This window comes from Talaromyces rugulosus, chromosome II (assembly GCF_013368755.1).
Source record: "Talaromyces rugulosus chromosome II, complete sequence".
Taxonomy (NCBI): domain Eukaryota; kingdom Fungi; phylum Ascomycota; class Eurotiomycetes; order Eurotiales; family Trichocomaceae; genus Talaromyces; species Talaromyces rugulosus.
The window spans coordinates 4,709,834-4,732,889 of NC_049562.1; the positions used below are offsets into that span (position 1 = coordinate 4,709,834).

Genomic DNA, 23,056 nt, shown 5'->3' on the forward strand with positions numbered 1-23,056 from the left:
ATAATTCCCCGAAAAGGTGGGGAACACTTCGGAAGTCAGTCGGCATTCCAAAACAGGCAATAATCTAAAAGACCCTAACTGGAGTAAGCCTGCGCTTCTAGGCCTTGGGAGCCAAAGAAAAGATCATCCCTCTATTGAAGAGCAGGCCACCGACATCAATTGATGATTCAAATGTTCTTTTCCACCTCCAGAAAATGGATGGACTACGATGATAGTCATTTCTCGGGGGTTCCCCAATCATTATACATGTCTGCAACCTTCACAATTAAAAAGGGGAGCTGGGAAACTAAAGCAATGAGATTGATTCGGAAAATTAAGAATTAAAAAACGAGCAGTTTACCAACTGAGAGTAGCACCGAAGAGCAAACACATGGTATGGTCATGGAGTATGTTGAGTACTCCGCTTTCGCAGCTTTGATTGGCTAGCTTGGGCGCTTTGCTCTGGAGCACTACTAGTGGAGCCCGCCAGATTTTGATACGAACTGGTCGTGCCACAAGTCATACTCGAATTGATCATACATGCAATCCGGGTTTCAAAGAAGAAAGAAGCAAGAAAATGGCAGCCCCGGCATTCAAAATCCGCGCCGCCACCGAGAATGATATCCCCCAAGTGCACACCATATACAGCCACTACGTCGCCAACACGGTGCTAACATTCATGCAAACCGCGCCACCATTACAATCAATGCTCGACAAGTTCAAGAACAACACCGGCAACACACGCAGTGGACTGCCCTACCTAGTTGCCGTGGACACCGACACCGAAAAGACCGTGCTGGGATTTGCCTATCTCTCGCCGTTTCGAGGCACAATGTTCTCGTATGGGCCGACAGTCGAGTTGTCTCTTTTCCTGAGTCCGAAGTATACGCACAAGGGCATTGGGTCGTATTTACTGGCTGAATTGCTGTCGAAGCTGCAAGATAATAAACCGCTGCACAGAGCTGTGGAGCATGCGGGTTACAAATCCCATGAAAGTGTCTCTGATCCAATGCCCGTTCGGAATATCATTGCATGCATGGCGCTCGATCCAGAAGGTAGAGACCAGGGCGAAGGGCTCAGGAAATGGTATGAGCAGCGAGGCTTTGTGGAAAGAGGCAGACTAAAGAGTGTAGGTTTGAAGAAAGGGAAATGGTAAGAAATCCTCCATATGTTGATTGATACCCTCGCTCATCCCCGTCTTAGGTTGGATACAATTTATCTCCAATACACTGTTCCTTCGAGCAACTAGATAATTATACAAACTAAAGAAAGCGAGAATGTTCTAAGGCAGAAGTGGTCAACACCCCGTTCAATTAAAAAATTGATACATACTTTAGAGAACCGTGTCATCATTGAATTTCATGTTATCTTAGATTAGTTCTACTCATGCTAATCATGACTGTCAAATAATAATAAATGTTTGCCAATGCGCAGTAAAGTAGCGGCGCTTAAGTTACATCATACCACTGGTATGTGTCTGACCTGGCAATGAAAATTGGGTGGTGTCACTGACACTGGATGAAAAAGAAACGTAATCAATAGGCCAAATAAAAACCGAGACATGATTCAGAGAAAAGGTAAAGAGTGTCCTCAATGGTTGTATTGCCCATTTTGCAGTAAAAGTATACTGCTTTGGAAAAGAAAAAAAAATAGCGAATGACGAGCAAACTTCAAAGTCGAAAACAAGGTCCTTGATTTTTCCTTAAGAGAAGGTTGGAAAGTAATATCAGATGACCAGGTCCCGGGTAGAACCTTCTACCAGTTCGTACCCCGAGAAAGAGCATGGATAGTTGAGGTATCAGGCAACTGGACTTTTGCGTTTTTCGGCACTGGACAGTACCAGCATAGGCGTCTTCCGTCGCTCAGTATTCTGAGAAGCGGATCGGTGACCAGCAACAATAGCAGCCGTAGATGGTGGTTCAATAGGTGACATAACGGTGGGGAATCCTTCCTCCGAAGGCGTTGAGAGTGTGTACAAATTCTCCACAGTGCCTCGCTCGCGTGACGAGCGGTCCTTTTCCTTCATTTCCGAGCCGATAGCGCCGTTAGCGAAAGCACGAAGGCTTCCAAGGCTGGGTTTGCTCGAAAGGCTGCCGCTGCCGCTGCCACGGCTGCTGTCATCTTCATCGGAAACGGAAAAGATAAACTCAGTCTCGCTGGCTGGGGTGTTACTTCCCCCACTGCCGTGATTGCTTCTGGACTCGCCGCGTCGCTCAATTCCCGCTCGTACCAAGTTGTGAACGGCACGTCGCCGTTGACGAGTAGCGAAATTCTTGCTGCCCTCGAATTTCGAGGTAGGCTTCGCAACAAGCTCCTCCAGAGATGGAGGACCGCGAGGCTGACGAATAGGGTGCTCACCAGCGCGTCCCTGGCCAGGTCCAAATGTTCCAGTCATGGGGGTCTGGGGGAAACCAGCGGATCGCGGTCCTACATTTCCGGTACGTGCAATGTCGGTGTTGGTCCTCAAACCAGGAGCAAACGAAGGCGTCTTTTTATGACCACGTCGGAAAGCGTTTGCAGAAGGAGGCGGAAGAGGGGCGACTTCCGGGGGAGGAGATGGGAGGTCTTTGGGAGACACTGAGCGAGACGAAATGTGAGCCGGGGAATGGCTCGATTCCGGGGGAGGAGAGACCTCGGCATGGAACGGTGGTGGATAATTTCCATAAGGTGACTGTACAGATTCGTTGTAAGATGGAAGAGGATCCTCCTCCACTGGAGATGTTATGTTGTTGTCAAAAACGAAGCTTTGTTGGCCGGTCATCGGATTAAAGACTGAATAGAGGCCAGGCTGACCAGCAACTGGCTGGACAATAGGCTGCATGCCTTGCTGCAACTGCATTTGATACATACTCATTCCTGGAACGAAAGACGGAATTTGACTTTGCTGCTGCTGCTGCTGATGTTGTTGTTGTTGGTGGAACTGCTGGTTCAGGGGAGTTCCGCCGAGGTTCAAGTTTTGAAACTGCTGTGCAGCAGCGGTAACGCTGAGAAGCTGTTGCTGGAGGCGCTGCTGCTGGGCAGCAAGAAACAAGTTGGTAGACATCAGTTCAGCGTATACCTTCTCATCCATTCCTTCACCGTCCCCTATGTCAATAGCAGGAGGTGCTAGGACCTGTTCCGGAAGCGAATACATGGGGCGACCAGAGCCAAGCTTTATGTTTGAATTATGCGAATCCAGTCCATATGAACGGTGTGAGAAGGTGCTGCCAATGGCAGTTTGGGGAACTCGATCGCCACCTCTATTTGAGATACCATAGCGGCTTCCTTCTAGGCCAACACGGCCAAGGCCCTGAGATTGTTGATGAGATGGGATAGTTGCGGATTTGGGAGCAGTCCTCAAGCCAGCAAGAAGATGAGAACGACTGGTCCGCGGTGTGGCGACAGCAGAAGGTCTTGATTCATCAATCGTTGAGACTTGGGGAGTAACGCTCAGGCGCTTAATGTGAGATCCTTTCCCGCGAGAAGCAAAACCAGAACCGGGGACGCCAAGAGTGCCGCCATTCAAAGAGTTGTGTGTCATGTGAGCAAGACCGCCTGCGTCCATACTCACTGGTTGTAAATGAAATTAGAGGGTATCGAAAAGAAGTTGATATGTGCAAGGATCGTATCCCGATTTGGGAAGGAGAAAATCGCACGGCCGTCCAGAAGAAGAGTGAACAGTGTGAAAAAAAAAAAAAGGCTTTAGTCGGAACAAATTGCGATTTTGTTTTGACCGGGGTGGGGGTCAAAGGTTTTCTCTTGTTCGTAAATGATTACCGATATTAAGACGGACGTTGTCAAGACAAAAAAGAATCTGCACGTGAATAGTCCGTCAGTAGTGAGCTCGAATGATGAACATTCAAGTTAAGAGAGAGACATACCGAGAAACAAAAATTGGCAGTAGGTATCAAAAGTATTCAACGCTCAAGTGGAGGCCGGATGCAATAGATAAAATATACAACGAAGAATAATCGAGCGATACTTGATCGATGGGTAGGTTGGATCTGAGGCGACAGAAGAAAAGGGCCGGGCCAGTCGATTCAAGAGAGCGAGATGCGGATGCACTGCAGTTCCACTCGCTGCATAAAAGCAAACAAAAATATATAAGATGAAAAATAAGAATCAAATGCTGATGCAGAATTCGTAAAGAGTTAGCCAATCTGGTTGAGCGAAAGAGATGGTCGCGTGTAGGTGGCGAACGGACGTGGGTGGTGGTGGAAAGTTGGATAGCGACGGGATCGTGTGGAAGCGGACGCGACCACGGATTGAAAGTAACTCGGGTTAACGCCTGGACCAACGGAGCAAGAGTGTGTGAAAAGGGTGGGAAAAGACGGTGGCCAAAGGCAAATATCGAAAGCACCGGTCTTGAGTCAGAATTAAGAAACGATTAAGTGTGCGAGTAGTCGAGTGTCAAGCGGGCGAAAACAAAGCGGGAGGCGAGGGAGGTTTCAGGGGGGGGGGGGGGGGGAGATAGGATATAGCCGTCGCTATTTTTTTGTTGTTTTTTGTTGTTTTTTGTTGTTTTTTTTTTTTCAATACTTTTGTGGGAAGGAGGGATTTGCAAGGGATTTTCGGGGCTTCAAATAAAGATGCAGAAAATAGAGGAGTGAATGAAGAGGCAAATCCCAGAAAAAAAGAAAGTAAGAAAAGATGGAGGAAGCGATCACGAGAGGAGACGGAGATGGGGAAGCGCGGATGGAGAAAGCGATGAGGAGAGAGCGAGGAAGGAGCGCGGAAGAAAACGTGACCACAAAAGAACAGGATTCATTGGGGGAGCGTGACGAGCGGCAGACCCACCGCGCCGGCCAATAACAGCGCCAAGCAGGGGGGGGCCGGCGTCTCAGGCTTGAGCCTTGCCTGGCAGAACACGCCAATAATGGGCCAGAATGCCGGTCTACGTCTGCTCGTTGCGTTCATTGGGTGCCATTGACGTAGCTACGTACTATCTGCGAGATCAGCCTTGCCATGCATCATGACAATGAGGATGCCGCTCAGTCGGCATACTTTCTTTGTACGGGGTATTTATTGCCATGCAATAAGAAGATACTCATCAGAAAGGAAATGAGATTATTACTTTGCGGTGAGCAGAACCATGGATGGCAAAGTCGACCCGGTTAAACCTAATTGGGCTTTAGTTAGCCTTACGGGCGCCTTCGACAGGCGCCATGGCCAATCACAGGACCAATAAGTGGCAATAAGTGGGGCTTGTCGCCAGTGGCACCCGCTGGTTGGCTGCCGTTGCCCCGACGGACGGACCCGCCGTGTCAACGTGGCCGCGCCTGGCCATCCAGCGCCGCCCCACACTCCGTTACTGACTTGTCAGGTTGATGCTTTATTATTATTATGATCGGCAGCAATAGATTGGATTGGATGTGATGAACTTGTAACATATAAAGTATAGGGCTTCAATGTTGCTTTGCAGTTTAACTCAAAAGAGTCTGCGTTGTAAAATTATATAAGGAACACAACAAACAACCAACTAGTATATAACACATAGGTATACATAGGTATCAGTTGCTATATATACATATTTATATCAATTGATACTTCGAACAGAACTCATGTCTGGATATGGATTGATTGTCACACTATAGCTATAGACATTATACAAAGCCACATGCAGAGGCAATAACAAAGAAACGGGTATCGGAGTTCGAACCGGCGTGGTAACGCGATGGCCTCTCGCTCAAGCATGATGCTTCGAGACAAAAAGACTCAACAAACCACCAGGCAAATATAATAAAAATCACAAAGAGGAAATACTAAGAAGTTGGACATGTCATGCAAAGCGTCAACAATGAGTGATTGACCTCTTGCGCATATACTCGGAACAAAAAGAAACAAAACTGTACATGAAAGCCCGGATGAGACGCTCCTCAAACATCAACCGGAACAGTAAAACTGGGTGGCATTGCCTGCGCGATTCTTTCACTGGCGAGCAATGCTCGTCCTGCCAATGAAGTTTCATCCGACGTCTTTTCGTTAACCCGGTCGAACTCCAGTGTTTCCGCTAGCTCGGCCGACATTGGGTCCAGTTCGTCCTCCTTCAAGCCCGTTGCAAGCGAAACTAGCTTGCGGTGCATGTCTAGTTTTGTACTCACTCCAGCGTCTGCTTTTTGTTGAATGAGATCCCGAACGGCAGCTCGCCGCGACGTTTGTGCCGAGATCATTTCTCGAACTAATGCATATCGCCGTTGTAGCTCGTCTTCATTCACGTTACCGTTGGTTGAAGGCTGGTCCTCCGCCGCCGTGAACCGTTCTGACAGGTTTCGATGATGAATTTGTTCAACCAGTGATATACATCGCTCCTCGATATCTCGGTACTGAGTCGTCTGTGTTTCAAGACTGTCGCTCGCATTTTCTCGAGATACCAAAGCCATTTTTTCTTTTCGAATAATCTCTCGGTCTTTCTCTAGTTGCTGGAATAGATCTTGCGGGCTTGTCGCGTCCGCACTCTCGTGTCCAACGTTGGCGCTCCCGTACGCTTGTGTCAGCTTTCGGTTTGCCTCGTCCATGAGTGATGCAATTCTAGAAGCCAATGCAGATGTCGTAGCAGCCTCAGGCGCCTGCTTCGGGGCACTCCTATTATCAATGGCGCCGGCATTTTCAGGATCATGCTGTTCATTGGCATAAGTCACGCTAGATGGAGGGAGAGGAATTGTACGTTCAGCATTGGCTTGATCCATAAGGTTGACAGCCGTCTCGCCCTTTTGGTTCACCAAGTTACCCGAGTCGGGACAGTGGAGAAGAAACAAAGAAGTCAAGCGGAAATTTCCATTCCGAGCAGCTACAAGAGCCGGTGTATCCCCATTCGAATCTTGACACGAAAGCAGCATTTCTAGTTCTTGGGGAGGGAGGCTGTCACGGAGTTTTTGGAGCAGAACCTCGCAATAATACCGGGCGCTCTTCCATTTACCCTTGCTTCGAGTGGTCTCTGCTAGGTGATGAAAGACCGTGGCTCCAAACCAGTCCCGGAAGGTGAGATTGTCTTGAAGGAGGTTCACCAATGCAGACATTGTCTTCTTTTCATAGTTGTTGGTAAACAAGACCGCACGCACCAGTGGCGTTTCTTCGTGGACAGATACTGCTTGTACGTTGGCGCCTAGCCGGAGGAGATCTCGCACAATGTCCAAATCTCCCATGGCAGCAGCCCAGTGGAGTGCCGAATTGCCTTGATCATCGATGGGCCGATCGACTTGAAAGTTGGCCGGTGGTGCCGGAGGTTGCACCTTTGCTGCTTCTGGAGCATCGCCCACAGTCATGAAATAGTCTAGAAGCTGGTCTCCATACAGGATATGTTCCTGTTCGCTTATTGACATAACAGTCATCTCGTTCATTCTATGCTTTCGCTTTCTCGATTGGGTCGAGTGCTGCGACATTGGCACCATATCTTCTTCGGCCATTATAGATGGTGAGTTCAACGTAGCGCGGTCAAGCGACTCTTCTTCTTCAAATGGAGGCGGCATTTCATATTTTTCTTGCGAGAAACTAGCGGCGCTCATCCGAGGCGCCCTCATTCTTAAAGAGTCCTCGGCGGCTTGGGCGGCTGCCCGCTTGGAAGCAGCCGTTGCTCGTGGGGCTCGAGGCTTAGAGGCAGTAGTATGCTTTGGCGCTGGCGGTGGACTTTGATCGCCTGCAACGTAATCTAAGATAGAGCGGATTTTGGCGAGAATATTGTTGCGCTCGGCCAGGAGCCGGGCTTCTGATAGCGGAATCCATGTTCCTAGCCAATCAATGAGACCTCATCGTTTTTTAGACCTCATCGGCGAATCACTCCAATAACGTACCTTGATATTTTCCATAACCACCCTGAACCTTTTCATGTACACCTTTCTGTACCTCACGTTCCAGGATTCTCGTTCGAGAGGGTTTATCAAACCCTGCTATCTTGAGTATATGTGTCGCATTGATCCAATCGTCCGCCCTCCGCCTCATCACACTTTCACCATCTAACTTGAACTCGTAGACAGGGACCTGGAAGCACGCATGTTAGTTTCTTCACTTTGCAGAAAAATGAAGCAGCGTCGAACAAAAGGCATTCGCTTGAGTACAGGGGGGGTAATCTCACTCCACTATAGGTTGCAGAATATATGGCACCTTCACCGCTCCCCGCCGCCATTTTTGACTTCTATCGGCCTCTTTTGAAGAGGCACGTCACTAGTCAAAATGGGCGCTGGGATCAATACTCAAGGTTGGAAAACGCAGTGATTATCGTAAGGGCGTAGTCTGGTTTCATTTGCTGCTTCCTTAGACCCCAATCCTCAATGCCGATATCAGAATTCTCAGTCTCAGCCACGGTGGCTCGCAGGGATAATGCGAGATTGGTGAAGTCGCGAATAATTACGCGTTGCTCTCGCTCACGCGTAAAGTGCCCGGAGGCGCTAAACCAAATGCGCTGCCGAGGAGTCTTGGGTCACGTGATGCGTGTCACGGGGCTCGACGGAACGGAAACTCCACAGGTGAGCTTGCGACACTGGAAAGAGGGACCTCGAAGAAGAGCACAGCAACACTCAATTGACTCCTCAAAGACCCGGTCCAACATGACAGTTGTCGAGACTGTCAAGAGCCTTGCGGGCGTGTCAGATGGCACTGGTAATTTCCCCAGAGTCGCGGTCGTTTCGTTGAATTGTCCATCTGACACAAGATCTTTAGCCACGCACCAGGAGATGTCTGATGCCCGACTTCCTCTTGCATACCGAGACTCTTGCGCCCATCTGTTGATTCCACTTAACCGCTGCCGACGAGACGAATACTACCTTCCCTGGAAGTGCGAGGTATGCTGACACTCGAATCTCCGCGCTGCTGTTTCCTCTTAAGCTTGGACTGTTTTGCTAACTCTGCACATCACTATTAGACTGAACGACATATCTATGAAAAATGCCAATACAATGAATTCAGAAAGCGAGTCGCCAAGATGGACGAACTGCGCGCCGCAAAGGAAGGCCAGCGGAGCAACTAGGATGGCCGCAATGGTCGCCCGATATACCATGTTTTCCACCTCTCTTCGTCTTTGCGACTTGCAGCCGGCATAGATCCGATGATGTACATATAGTTTGACATTAATCGTTGACATTACTGGAGTTGGAATTATCTACAAATAAACTAGTTTTCTACTGCCGTGTACCATTCATGCCCTTTGAAAGGGATCGTAGATGGACAAACCGAGATCAAATATATCCACCCCACTGCTGTCTGCCCCCGGGGCCTGGCCGTTTCAAGTCGCAGGGCAGTCCTTGCCTCAGTCCTAGGTAAAGATCATACCCCAAACGCGCTGCCATCAGTAATTCGAGCATGTAGAGCCCCCATCTAGCAGCCGTTGATCGAATCCGGGAATACCTCATTCCCTTTAATGGACTTATGCAGCACTTTAGTCATTTGGTGACTAATATTTACTCGCAGTGTACATATGTTTTGCTTTTACCACTATTAAAAATACTGTCTCACGCATCTCTCGGTGGTACGACATTCTCTTTTGGGTTACGACTGATTTTTATTGGGCATGAGCTGCAGGCTGCAGCCTTAAAATCAACTAGTCTTTGCCTGCTTCGTTAACGTGAAACCATATAACTTTTGCTCCAGGCTGCTGAAAGACCCTAGATATACATTGCTAGGAACGCGGGGAAACTATTTGACATCAAGGAACAGAGTTAAACATGTACGGAGGGCCGCCTATAGACACCATGAATAAAGCCTGGAAGATAGAGTCTGGGTAGACATATTAACATCGAATACAGCCTGGATGTTTCTATAAACGATGGTCCAACCAACTTGCAATGCATGCAAAAAGCTAGCCGTGCAGATCTAGCTGATCTCTCTGCCAATCGAATCGGCCACAGAGCACACCATCGCCCTTATTGATGCGGCTGGCGCGGTGCCTGTCCCTGTCTGCTGCTACTCAACATCTCGTGCCACCTTGAGCGCAACGATGAGGAGAGGAGAGGATGAGATGAAGAGCAAAAACATCACCATTACTCATCACGATCCCGCCGCCAACCGAGCGAGTCGCAGCTGCCCCGCCGCGCTTTTTCATCCCCCCCACATCGCTGCTTAGGAATCAGCCTGCAATCAATCGCCGATAAGAATCATGTCTTCGGCAGGTGAGGGGTGAGAATGAGAATATCGACTCACGGCTCTTGAAGACCGCCGTGCTTCTCTTTCTGCTGGCTGCGGGCGAACAATCTCTCGACCAATGCGCTGGCTTCTTCTGTCTACTACATTTTGAGGAAGCCCCGCACCGATTTTGCTCCCTATAACTTTTGATTGCAATGGGGCTACTGTAAGGAATATCTACCAGTAATTAATGCATGTGCTGACTTTGAATGCGCAAGACAACTAGGAACCGCACTGGAATGGCCCGAGGCGAAGAAGAACGCCGCCAAAGTCCGGAGTTGGGGCATCGAGGTTTGTTATACCAACGAGGTTTTTGTCGGTGGAGGAATTGACCGTGTGCCAGCAACTCCTTGCGATATGGAACCGAGCCAAAGGGAAAGAACGAGATGCGCTGCTTTGGGGAGATGAGGTAATATTTCCCGGCGAGAAGTTGCTGGTCAATGTTAACGTGCACGACTGGCTAGGTCGAATACCTCGTTGTGGCGTTCGATGAAGAAAACCAAAAAGTGCGCCTGTCCCTTGCCCAGGCTGAAATCCTCAAGTCCCTCGCGCGGAATGAGGCCCTGTGGAAGGTTGGAGGAGAGGTACCCGGCATGACAGCAGAACGGTAAGGGTGTCTATCAGGGGTTCAAATGGGAAGACTGCTAATTGATGACCTAGAGCCGGAGAAGCTCTGCCCACATTCCACCCCGAATTCGGGAGGTTCATGCTGGAAGCCACACCAGGACGGCCGTGGGGGATTGACTTTCGAGATTTGCTAAAGGTGGAGTCAAATATGCGCTGGAGGTATGCTTTGAGAATACATCCGTATAGAATCGCGCGCTAAGAGTCTGATTCCAGACGAGAAATCGCCAAAGGTCATATGGCCCCGAATGAATACCCAGTCACCCTCACTACATTTCCGCGACTTGGAACCAAGGACGACTACATTCGGCCATATTTTCCTCCTTCCGGCCCCGCTCTCCGATCTCAGTTTGTCCCAGATGAAATCGCCAATCCTCATATCAGATTTCCAACATTAGCCGGAAATATCAGGTCACGGCGTGGGCGCAAGGTTGAAATAAATGTACCCGTATTCAAAGACAAGGAAACCCCATGGCCTTTCCACGACCCAACGGTGAATTACGATCTGCATGATTGGCCCGAGGATGCCGATGTAAGGAACGGAGCCGCCAAGGAAGGCCATGTTTACATGGATGCCATGGCTTTTGGTATGGGCAGCTGTTGCCTACAAATAACGTTCCAAGCGAAGAACATAACAGAAGGCAGGAAGCTATACGACCAGTTGAGCCCGCTCGGCCCAATTCTACTGGCATTAACAGCTGCGACGCCCATCTATAAAGGGTTCCTCGTAGACACCGATGTGCGGTGGAATCAAATCAGTCGTGCTGTCGATTGCAGAACGCCTGAAGAACTGGGTGAAGTGGTAAGTGCCGCTGTATAGCAATACACGGGTCAAGCTAATATCAAACCAGCCTCTCAAAAACGATCGTTGGCGAATCCCCAAATCCCGATATGCATCAAACTCTACATATATCTCTCAGGACCCACGCTTACGAAAGGAGTATCTTGATCCCGACCTTGTGATTGACGAAGAGCTTAAGGCGAGATTAATTGAAGGCGGCATGGATGATTTACTGGCAACCCACTTTGCTCATCTGTTTATTCGAGACCCCATCGTGATTTTTTCGGAAGACTTGAAAGAGTTGGATATCAACGAAGTCAACCACTTTGAGAACCTCCAGTCGACCAACTGGCAACACATGCGGTTCAAACCCCCACCACTGGATAAAGATATTGGCTGGAGAGTGGAGTTCCGATCAATGGAGATTCAGATGACGGATTTCGAGAACGCTGCCTTTAGCATTTTCATGGTCCTCATCACCCGGGCCATTCTCAGCTTCGACTTGAATTTCTACATTCCCATACCGCGAACTACGGAAAACATGGAAACAGCACATGCTCGCAACGCGGTCCTAGAGAAGAAATTTTATTTCCGCAAGAACCCATTCCCATCTCGAACGCCGCGACCTCAGGAGAATGGGAGCGGGCCAGCTTCTGCAGGCCCTTCTTCTGCTGCACCCAGTGCTCCCCCATCGCCGCCGTTGGGACCTGTCGAGTCCGAGTACGCATTGATGAGCATCGCAGACATCATCAACGGCTCTCCCGACGGCACCTTCCCAGGTCTCGTCCCTCTGGTCGAATTCTATTTGAACAGCGTCAACGTCGACGTCGAAACACGGTGCGCACTGGCACGGTATCTCGACTTGATTAGGAAACGCGCGGACGGAACGCTCTGGACTGGGGCGAAATGGCTCCGCGAGTTTGTAGCAAACCATCCAGACTACCATAGCGACAGCGTCGTGTCTGAGAAAATCGCGTACGACCTTGTCAAGGCGGCCCATGAAATTACTGAGAAGGAAGGGAAAAACGAAAGCGTTGGTTGGCAGATGTTGACGGGAAAGAAAGCGTGATTTATTATATTTTCTTCATATACGTAAATCTTTAGCGACCACCGTTTGATCTACATACATAGAGTAAGATTAAATGGGTTATTTTCATGCTATTACCAGACTGTTTCCGTCCGAGATACATAAACTGACTACTGATTATTAGTATATTGGTGTAGTCGATATAAAAACTTTGTTCCGTACCGCAACATATATCAACCTAACCGTGTTACATAGACAACTTCTAGAATTCAGCGTTGCGACACTTTACATATATAGTCGTTTGTTCCACTGCATAAACACCGATCCTGTCAACGATTCCGGTCTTGGCTACAACTAGTGCAACATTTAAGCTTAACCAGTCTACAATTCGCGAATGAGGCATACAACATCTCCTCTACATGTATAAACACTAGGTGGCTTTGGTAAAAATTGATGTTGAGATACTAATATAAAAGTTACATTGAAACAAGACGATAAAAGACTAGCAAACGCGAAGTAAGGGGAATTTTTACACCTTTTTTTTGCGAACTACGTGGGAATCAACTAGTTTATCGTTCTTAAGCCATGCACGGAGTATAAATGTATGTATCGATGATTTGGGTTTATGATCGGAGAGAAATGATACCTTTTTTGAACTACTCTAAATAAAAGCAACCCGTCCTAAAGTAATTGGTCAAAAACAAAAGTACGAACATAAGCTATGTTTGATTTAAATTAAAAAAAAGGATATATATATATATTGAAACGCTTTGAGCTTTAAATACTCCGGGCTATGACTTTCGAGGCAGTGTTATATGAAAGCAAGGATAAAACGAGTTCTTCGAGTGCCATGACCATGCAAAAGTCAAATTTTTCAAACCCCATCGAGAGCCTAGAACAAGTTGAGCAAGATGCACGGTTCTCTTGGTATTAATAATTATTCCTCCCCGCCATGCTTGTTTTTTTAAACTGTAGACATATCAAGTTTCTTTGTTTTAAATAAAAAGAAATCCGTTGAATCAGATTGATATGTGAACTGGCTGGAAAATGATTTGCATTTTTTCTTGCCACTTGCGCTCAGATTGTTGTATTCTTCTTACCAAAACATGGCCAATCCTTGGAAATCCACTGTGACGGGCTTTGAGCAGGTGCATCACTCGGGATCAGAGGGTGGCGAATGAAAAAACCCAAAGAATCGGAGATTGGGGCCTGCAGAATACTAATCTAGACAGATCACACACGCGCATATATGCAGACACGCACACACAGCGCAATCTGCAGCTGTTCGCATTAGTTCTCTTGCATGGTGACGATTCAAGACCAGGCATTCGACTGGTCCGGGTTGATGAGCCAATGCAAGAAGACTCAAGCCAGGAAACGGCCACATCCTTTTCGTCGCATTATTTGCTATAAGTTAATCCTGTTAAACTGCTCCCCAGCGTAGCATTTTCGGTCAGCTGTGTTATTGCGGGCGACACTTGGCCAAATCTGCATTCTTCCATTGGAGAACTAAGGGAGACGAACAAGACGGGCAGACCTGTAGCCACTCGTTGAATCCCTGTTCTAAGTATTAATAACGGGTACTCCGACATATCGCGTGGCTAGTATAGCCTAGGCTTGCCCCTGTTCGGGGCTTTGACCACCAGATTATCTTGCCAACAGGGTAATGGTGCGACCCCCTAGTTCATGCCCCTTCCTTGATAGGCAGCAAATGGCTGCCGAATTGGACCCATGTGCTGATTTTCATCACCATCGTCAAAACGGTACGGAGAACTAGGACCGGCGCCGTTTATCGAGATCCACACCGCCAGTGGTAGACTAAAGGCGGCGCGGTGAAGGAAGCCAAGGCGACTTTTTTGTTGTAGGTTGAGCTCCAATCAAGATGCACCAAATTAGCCACCCAGATTCCGAATAGCCTAGAAATTTAAAGGCGATTTCGTCTTGGAAGACATGTCTTGCGGTATACATGACTTGAGTATACGCCGTGAATACCCAGGTTGGACCTCGGCTTGGCTTGTTTGTTGGTTGTTAAACGAAAGCGTGGCTTGCTGATCTGTAATTTGAGTTCCTAAAGGGATCTTGGACCATGTTAGCACCTGTCAAATGCTCGGTACTTACAGACGGTACAGCGAAAGGATCAAGGCTAGTACGGAGTACTCCGTAGTAGTAGTACACCCTTCCACATCTTTGTGATAAACTACCCCTAGGCTTCAGCTCTGCTCTAGGGGAGAAAGTCCCGGGAGACAGCCCCCAACAAACAAAACATACGTAAGGTCTCCATAGTCCATGTAGAGTAACGGCTTGCCCCAAGCCGTTGGACTTAGACCACTCTCTGATCGGGCCCGTGCATCTGAGTAGCGTCTGGACAGGTTAGATTAAAAGCTCATTTATACATAATACGTACAACTAAATGCCGTTGAGCTGTTTCCGGGGACCCATCCGAATCTCGATCGACAGCTGCCATCACCACTTGCGGAAATGGGTGAACCTGGGCCTGGACAGCTCTAGGAGTCGAGAGCTTCCTGTGTCTGTGCTCGTCGTACCTGTTTTTTTCTCCTTGTCACAGAAGGGCCCAAAAATGAGTCCTTATTGTGAGTTGATATGAGAAGAAAATTTATTTTTTTCGGTGAGGTGTCCGGAGTGTGAAATTCACATTTTTGGGCAAAGTAATTTAAATGGTGCAAAGGCACAAGAGTTGGAATCGAGATCTTGCGATCGATAAGCTCGGCCGTCATGTTCGCCTGTTCACCTGTTCATCCACGTTCGTCAGACATAACATGCCAGGCCTTGAATTTCTCGTGGAGAAGCTAATTGCAAGGAGTCTATGAGGACGGGCGGGATCTTCCGCCCCTTCTCTTACCGTATGCCAGATCAAAGGCTTGATCCGGTAGCGAGGGGAGACAGGACGTGCAAGCGACCGCCAAGAGAATAAGCTCCTGGCTAAGACGTCCTAAGGGGGGGGTCAACTGCCATCTAAATGGTTAATGACTCGGCGGACGTTTAACCCTTTTAGCAGTAAGATCGCGCAGATTGGCAACGGTGGAACGGTACGGCGCCAGCCGAGCGGCACTGTTGACAGGATTCAGCCGAAGCGATCGTCCCCAGCTAGAGTTGCTAGGCGCAGGGTACTCTGTTATGGAAAAACGGCTTCTCGCTAGGATTCTTTTTCCGGCTGGGTCTGGATTGGAGACAATTAATAGAGCTGGTTATTGCTATGCCGCCACGGAATACTCTGTACGCTGTAGCCAGGAAAAACCCCGATAATGTCGCGAAAAGAAGGGTCGGGCAGGAGTTAGCGCAATGCTTGGCGCGCCAACAGTGACAGATTGACAGTCTGACATATTGCGGACACTCGCAAAAAAAAAAAAAAAAAAAAAGGGCGAGTAAGTCGCTATTCCAGTCCAACGGTTTAGGGGAGAACCGGCTTGAAGTCGGTGTCGACGGGCTGGCGAGCCCATCTGCGTGGGAAATTACGCAGCCTCACGAATGGGGCAGTGGAGCTGTCATCGCGATGGTTGGCTCTAAGTGCTAACGTTGCGTGCACTGGACCTCGGCAGGGTCCACAGTTGAGATCGGCTGCTGCTCCAAATTTATAAATTTGGGACCTCTGGATTTTGGAAAGATGAATCTGGCGATGCTTTTGTGACCGGGTGTACTTGGTACTCCGTACAGAGTAGTTTGTGTGTGATTGAGCGTGCTGCTTCTCTCAGGTCGCAGTAGTAGGGGGGGCCAGGCAAGTGGCAGATCTCATCACTGTCAAGGGTGATGTTTTTGGTGATGCACAGGTCAGGTGTCGCGTCCAAGCGTGAAAGCTTGGATTATGTAAGGATATGATGCTCGGTCGGTTCCTGCTGTTCAGTCGTGTCAAGCGACTTGCATATGACAGATGGATACATCTCATAATCGGCTGACCGTTGGAACTTTAATTTCCAGGGCGTCTTCCCCACAGCGACGGTCCGAGGGACGGGATGGGGATGGAGTTGTATCCTGGTTCTCTCGTAAATGATGTCAAACAGCGCGAAGGAAGCTACGGAGTAAGCGGACTCCAGTCGAGGGAGCAGATCATGGCAAAGGGTATAGCCGGAGATGTTGCTGGATTGGGGGGATAGAGCGAAGCCATTAAGAGTTAAGAGGCGTGAGGATAGTAATAATGTGATAATAATAAGAAGAAGAAGAAGACTGTGAGCGGCGGAGTCTATTCAAAAAGAGGAAGTCAGGTGCTGCTTAAGCTAGGAACTGAGGAAGGCGCTTCCCGGGCTGGCGGGTTCCTGCCACAGAAGGCGCAGTCACGCATACCATACCGTACCTTCTTTCCGCCCTCTTTTCAACGGCCAGCGTAAAATACACGTAATCGCGTATGAGATCGATCGGCAGCTGCGCCGTCCATGTGAAACGCCATTATTTTTTACTGGTATTATTTCGTTGCTGGTTTTGGTCTTCCCCATCCTGCAAGCAAACGAGTAAGCATCTTGTAGCGGTGGCGTCTGCCAAGCAAAGCACATATGACCGGTAAAGGCGTGGTCACGTGACTGGACAGCTGGACAATGGATCGTCACGAGTCCAGCTGACTGAACCATAAATAATATGTAATACACTAGGATACTGATGGTTGAATAGGGAGATTGAAGCCGAAAAGGAAGGAGCAAAGAATAAAACTTGATGGCTCCGAATCAGGTGACTGCAGTAGGGTAACGGTAAAGCGGACTGGTCAGGTTCGGGATCGGAGCGGTGGCCTGCTGCTGCTGCTGCCTGCAACGAGTCCATCGGGGCAGGCTGTGCTGGAAAAGTTGTGACCAGTCGAGAATGCCAAGAGGTGCAAGGGTGGCGCCATCCGAAAGATCCAAGCGCCGCGGAAATAAGGGCGTTAAATAATGTAATTATGATTATTATTTAGATGTTGTTAACTAGTTAGTAGCATTACATATGGATAATATGGATAATATGGATAATATGGATAATAATAATACCAGTCATGTACGTAGTAGTTTACAAGAGCTAAAAGCAAGTTTGGTGTTAAAAAAAAAAAAAAAAAAAAAAACCGAATCCTGTCAGGCTATTACCGGAGAACCCGGCAATTCTCGCCATACTTTGGCTGATTGTTATTATTGCACAGAGAACAGAGGACAACATTTAGAATAAATAATAATAATACGTCGTAGGATTTACTACGAGTTGAATAATATTAGGTTTGCACATGTGCTTCTCCCCACAAGGAGGCGTCGGTTGGCGATACATGTGGAAATAAATCATTAATATTCAAGTAAAATACGGAGTAACAAGCATTAGTTGATCCCTCGCATCGCAGCTACGGTTGGGGGCAGCTGCAGTCAGCTGCGGCGTCCAATAGAATAAAACCAGCGGGCGGGCTGAAGATCGAGGAGATCGGACGACGACGGCTTTTTCTTGGCGCTGGGTGAAGATCGATGCGAGCCTGGCCGTGGGACCAATGAGCAGGCCCAGGGTGCGAAAGCGGGGCCATCCCTGTCATTGTCCAAATTGGGACAAGCTAGCTGCTTTAGGACTAGCTGTCGGTTCGATCGTCATTCAACGCCAACCGTCCCACGAGTCGCGCGGAAACACGGTGGATCTCCGATCCGCGCGCGCCCTGATTGGCTGCCATCGGCCAGACAGATCTCAAGCACGCTGCAGAACTGCCGCGCTAGCCATGGATCTCTCCAAGAATCCGCCAATAAGGTGCCGTTGCGCGTTGGCTGATCCTTGCCAGCACACGGCCGCCCCGCTTCCACATCCCGCCAATCAGAGACCGTCTGGGTATCAATCGTGCCGCAGGGCGGGAAAACTGTCCGATCGAGATCACTGCACGCCACAAAGAAAAACAAACAATGCAGAAGAAGAATGAATGCCAAAGTCTAATGATTTGTATTTATTTCTCTTTGTTCGAAAAAAAAGAAAAGAAAATAGCCATTCTTGATTTGTGAGGTAATTATTTATCTTTTAAGGGTACGTAGTACGTACGGATACTCTCTCTGCACTTTCCCGGCAGATGTCCGGTCGCATATAGCTACAGGTCTGTTTATGTAGTATTATTGTATCAAGTACTCCATAGTAGTAGAGTACATAATAGCAAGAGCAATGGTGGCTCCTGCCTCATAATCGTGCAACGCTGCAGCCTGTGCAACCCAAGCAAAAATGGGCGTATTTCAGGTAAGAGGATTATCCGAGCTTTACACGATCGATGAAAAGCCATCTTGGGACAGTGGGGGGCGCTTCAGCCTAGCACTAGCACTAGTATTTCCCAGGCCTTTTTAAGCGTCCACGCGGCCCCGACGCTAGCCTGTTTTCTCTCTCTCTCTATTACGTTCATCTCGGTTTGTGGTACGTGCCTCTGCCGTAGCGCGTACTTGTCTGGTATGGTATCGGTATGATCTGGCGATCGTACCATCGTACTCTATCGCCGCACTGGGCCCCTAAATCAAGCAATCGATCAGGTGGGAAAAAAATATTATAAATTAAATTTGAGGGAAATTTTTTTTTAAAATTTGCTACTAGTTGCTTGGGTGCCTCTAATCTCGACTATTATCGTTGTAACTGGAGTACTGCTAAATAAATAAAAAAACATCCAACCCCTCTAGAATGCACATCTACACGTCGTTTCTCTCTCTCCCTCTCCCCCTTTCTCTGAATCTAATTTAACTCCGTTGCGACATGAACGGGTGTGTGCTGCGTCTGGTACGCTATACACTTAGCGGTACCGCACAGCCGCTTTAAATTACGGGGCCCCCCCTGGCTGGGCTCTCCAGAGTCTCCACACGCTCGACGAGATCCGCACATTTCGCGTCGGGTACCGTCTCGTAACAGCGCTGGTATTGAAACACAAATACGCAGCGCTAGGCCCCATTGAGAAAACTCTCCTGTTCCTTCGCGCCCCACCCCCTCCCATCACGACTATTACGAGACAGGCCGGAACGGCAGCTACGATCTCGCCTGGTGGCTTCCTTCCCCGTCCATTCCCCTTCTCGTCTCATATCTAAGTATTATTAGTACTTCTCCTCCCTCACCTCGTCACATTCCTCATTCCTCCCTCTATCATCCTTCTCCTCTCGACTTCGCTCCCCCCCCCACCTCTCTCCCTCTCCTCGCGTGTGTCCTGGTCGACCGTTTATTTTGGCTTGTTGTTGCCCAGCGCCGCTAAACTGCCATTGTGCCATTCTGCGTTATTTCAGCCAGCCTGCGCTCTCGCATCCCACGCGACACGCAGTTGAGATCCCTTACTTCGACCATCCCGCTCCGCCCACGTCGCGCGCGCGCTCCCTCTCTTTCTATCTGCAGCCATTCCAGCCGTCGGTGGATCGCGATCTGGCAGCACGCAAGGTCGCCTTCGTCGTGATTTGACCGTCAAGCCCGCCGGATCTCATTCGCAACTCTTGTGATCTGATCTGTCCGCCTGCTGCGTCCCCGTAGTCTTGAAGTCGACCGAGCCGGTATCTCTGGGATCGCGTCCTTCTGATTCGCCTGCCAACGCCGACCGCCAAATTCCACTTTATTATTACTCTTTTCTTCATTTCATTTCATCTTTTTTTTTTTTTCCCACTTCCTTTTTTCTTTCTTTCCTTTTATATCCCCACTTCGTCGCGGCCCAAGCGAGTTCTTGGACGCCCGACCAAAAAAACTGTTTCTGGTCGCGGTAGGGCTACAGTTGTTGTTGACCAGGTAACCCGCCAACTGTGAATGATCTCATCCACGGGGTTGCTGCTTCACCTCCGGCGCGACTGGAGGGACTGTGTCACTGGAAATTGACCATCAATCAAGCTTCGTATGTCATTTTGCCATTGCGGTGGGTCTGCGCATCTGCGAGTCCATTTTCTGATACGTCCAGCAGAGATAGTTTTAAAAAGTTTCGGCTGCCCCAATTCGAAGACCACAACTGAAAAAGCGCTTCGCGGTTCTACAACAATGGCGACAGGTGTTAGTGTCAATCCTGCAATGAGCTCAACCACGATGTATCCAGGCCCTCCACCTCCCTATGCCTACCCATCGAACCCGGTCTCCTCGATACCACCTCCTTCGCACAGCCTCTCGCCCGCTCCGCGCCGGTCCATGGAGCTGGATAAGGACCCTTCACAATCTCAACCGCCTCGCCAATCCTTGCCATCGATCCATGAAGCCCTCGGCAACGAAAACCCTCTTCCTTACCCAGGCCACCCTTCCGCGGGTGCGCCATCGCATTCCGCACACCATCACCCTCCGCCACCTAACGTACTCTCGCGACCCAGCGCCGAAGGACCTACTGGTCCGCCGAACCCATTCTCGAACAACACCGCGCCATCGTTCTTGCGAGACTCCCAGTACCACCCACAGCAACACTCACCAGCTCCCGCAGACCCATCACGCTCCAGTCTTGTCTCTCTCTCCACCCAAGATTCCCGGAAACAATCTCTTCAGTCAGTGTCGGGGAAATCGCCCACGACAAGCACTCAAACGGCTCCGACTTCGATCTCGACGTCTCAGTACGACTACAGCGCGCCCACTAGTGTAATTGCCTCTCCGAATACATATGTCAGTTCCTCGCAGCCGTACTCTTGGCCATCGCAACCTCCCACTAGCCAACCAGGATCTTACGACGCTCGTTCATACAATGGGAACTCTTGGAAAGCAAGCATTGACTCGATGCGTATGGACGACAAGAGAGAGTTGACTAGGCCCGCTGGGGTACCGATGGGCCAACCCCATAGCGACTCAATTAAGCGACAGCTCGACTCCTACGATGTAGAGTCGTCGTTGGCTGAGGTAGGCCCACTCGTGGAACCGCCAGCAATGATAAAGACGCTAATTCGAATTACAGATTATCGATGGATCCACGAAAACGGTTGAGTTCTCCAAGCACTACGCTACACGCGCCCACCAGGCCCCGCGATCTGGGCCCGTGTTGGGATCGCTTCCCTCTGTGCATGAAATCGACGATTTGCTTCAGTTGCAACAGCGCAATCATGAAGCCCTGGTGCGCATTCGCAATGCCGTTTTAAGTCAAGAGCAGGCGGTGTTGGCCGAACAAAGAGCACAGCGCCGCGAGAGGGTTGACACTGGATACGAAGATGGACACGTGGGTCTTTATCAAGATGGGTTCAAGAGTCCTACAGGGTTTACAGGCGGTGACGCGAAGAAGCGACGGGGGGTAAGTTTTTTCAACCTTGCATTTCATCTATTGTGATATTAACTTCTTTCTTTTTTTTTACAGAAGGCAGCTCCTCCCGGACGGTGCCACAGTTGCAATCGAGCGGAAACCCCGGAATGGCGGCGTGGACCCGATGGAGCTCGTACGTTGTGCAACGCGTGTGGCCTTCATTACGCTAAGCTCACCCGAAAAATGGGGGCAAACAAGGCAGCAGCTCTGGGATCGAATCTCAAACCAAAGAGTCATGATTCTTCGTCACCAGTGCATCGATAGTATCTCCTGGGCGGTGCTAATGTTTATTAATACTTGATTTATCTGCAAACTATGGCGTTTTCTGAAGAAACGGAATGGACTAGAGATCCAGGGCGGGCGTTTTTTCTCTCTTTTATCTTCACTTCTCTCGGCGGCACAAGCTTTTGTATCATCCATTTTTTGGCATTTTTTTCACACCTTACACATCCCATTGATATTGGCGACTTTTTTTTACGTACACATATATCTTTACTGTTTTACTATGAGTAATATTTTGTATCCATCAGACTTTTGACGGTTGAAATTTTCAGCGGTGTTTAGATGGCCGATTCTCGTTGGGAGCCTGCATGCTACTACGATTCAGTTTTCTCTCTCAAGATGACAAGGTTAGACGATCCTGGTGAGATCATTGTAGTACGCGATGGTTTATGGGACTTGGCAGACCAGTAGGGCTTTCTTACCGTCTCTTATCTGTTGGAACTTGGCAGTGTAATAGTTGCCTACTAGTCAGGTGAATCAATACGTCGCCTGAGCCTTAGTCGACTGCCTATCAGCTAGATCGATCTTTTTCCTTTTTTGAGGTGGAGACCGATGTGCGTAATTTGTTGCCAATGAGACGCGATGCGTTGGGAAAAAATGAGCGTTGACTCTAGAGTTGTGATTAGCTGATTTTTTTTCCCTCTCGCTGCCGAGCGCCCCGCAAGATCAGATGGACAATCAAGTGGCGCCTTTTTTTTTTTTTTTTTTTTGCCCTTCTAAGGGAGCAACAGCTAACAAGACCTTGGAGTAAACTTTTGCGAAAAGTATGCATGCAGAGTTAATGTATAGTGATTACAGTATTAATGGAGTTTGCAGTAGCAGCAGCAATGATCAATCAATAATAGCATTGTTGTCATTGTTTGCTGTCTGCTATAGGATCTCCGATCGACGCCTAAACTCAATATTCCTTAATCACATTCAGATCTGGCATGGGCGCGCGGTCATCTGACCTGGATCTCTTCCAATCACGGCTTCTGCAGCATGCACCCTGCACCCTGCACGTTAATCACTCAGCTCTGCTTATTTGCATCTTGACTTTATCTGTTACTGTTGTATTTCTCCCGTGTTTTTTTTTTTGAAAAAAAATAAAAAATAAAAGCACTGGTAAGTTGACTGGGGTATCGATTATTGG

General features: G+C 48.9%; 6 protein-coding genes across 6 annotated transcripts; 4 read left to right on the forward strand and 2 right to left on the reverse strand.

Annotated features, from left to right (window-relative positions):
• Positions 1-556: 556 nt before the first annotated feature.
• Positions 557-1,135, forward strand: TRUGW13939_04101 (uncharacterized protein; the record flags this gene model as incomplete). Its single annotated transcript, XM_035487278.1, has 1 exon — positions 557-1,135. The coding sequence occupies one exon, from the start codon at positions 557-559 to the stop codon at positions 1,133-1,135; it is 579 nt and encodes a 192-aa protein (XP_035343171.1).
• A 642-nt stretch (positions 1,136-1,777) lies between these two features.
• On the reverse strand, positions 1,778-3,523 carry TRUGW13939_04102 (uncharacterized protein; the record flags this gene model as incomplete). The annotated part of the gene is made up of 1 exon (XM_035487279.1): positions 1,778-3,523. The coding sequence occupies one exon, from the start codon at positions 3,521-3,523 to the stop codon at positions 1,778-1,780; it is 1,746 nt and encodes a 581-aa protein (XP_035343172.1).
• Positions 3,524-5,834: 2,311 nt separating this feature from the next.
• TRUGW13939_04103 (uncharacterized protein) lies at positions 5,835-8,077 on the reverse strand (the record flags this gene model as incomplete). The annotated part of the gene is made up of 3 exons (XM_035487280.1): positions 5,835-7,681; positions 7,746-7,932; positions 8,027-8,077. 3 exons carry the CDS (start codon positions 8,075-8,077, stop codon positions 5,835-5,837), a joined length of 2,085 nt encoding a protein of 694 aa, XP_035343173.1.
• Positions 8,078-8,348: 271 nt separating this feature from the next.
• TRUGW13939_04104 (uncharacterized protein) lies at positions 8,349-8,917 on the forward strand (the record flags this gene model as incomplete). The annotated part of the gene is made up of 3 exons (XM_035487281.1): positions 8,349-8,550; positions 8,611-8,732; positions 8,813-8,917. 3 exons carry the CDS (start codon positions 8,349-8,351, stop codon positions 8,915-8,917), a joined length of 429 nt encoding a protein of 142 aa, XP_035343174.1.
• Positions 8,918-10,223: 1,306 nt separating this feature from the next.
• TRUGW13939_04105 (uncharacterized protein) lies at positions 10,224-12,542 on the forward strand (the record flags this gene model as incomplete). The annotated part of the gene is made up of 7 exons (XM_035487282.1): positions 10,224-10,234; positions 10,287-10,359; positions 10,412-10,477; positions 10,533-10,675; positions 10,729-10,854; positions 10,909-11,494; positions 11,544-12,542. The coding sequence occupies 7 exons, from the start codon at positions 10,224-10,226 to the stop codon at positions 12,540-12,542; spliced, it is 2,004 nt and encodes a 667-aa protein (XP_035343175.1).
• Positions 12,543-20,414: 7,872 nt separating this feature from the next.
• Positions 20,415-21,906, forward strand: TRUGW13939_04106 (uncharacterized protein; the record flags this gene model as incomplete). Its single annotated transcript, XM_035487283.1, has 3 exons — positions 20,415-21,248; positions 21,304-21,633; positions 21,697-21,906. The coding sequence occupies 3 exons, from the start codon at positions 20,415-20,417 to the stop codon at positions 21,904-21,906; spliced, it is 1,374 nt and encodes a 457-aa protein (XP_035343176.1).
• Between the last annotated feature and the right edge of the window lie 1,150 nt (positions 21,907-23,056).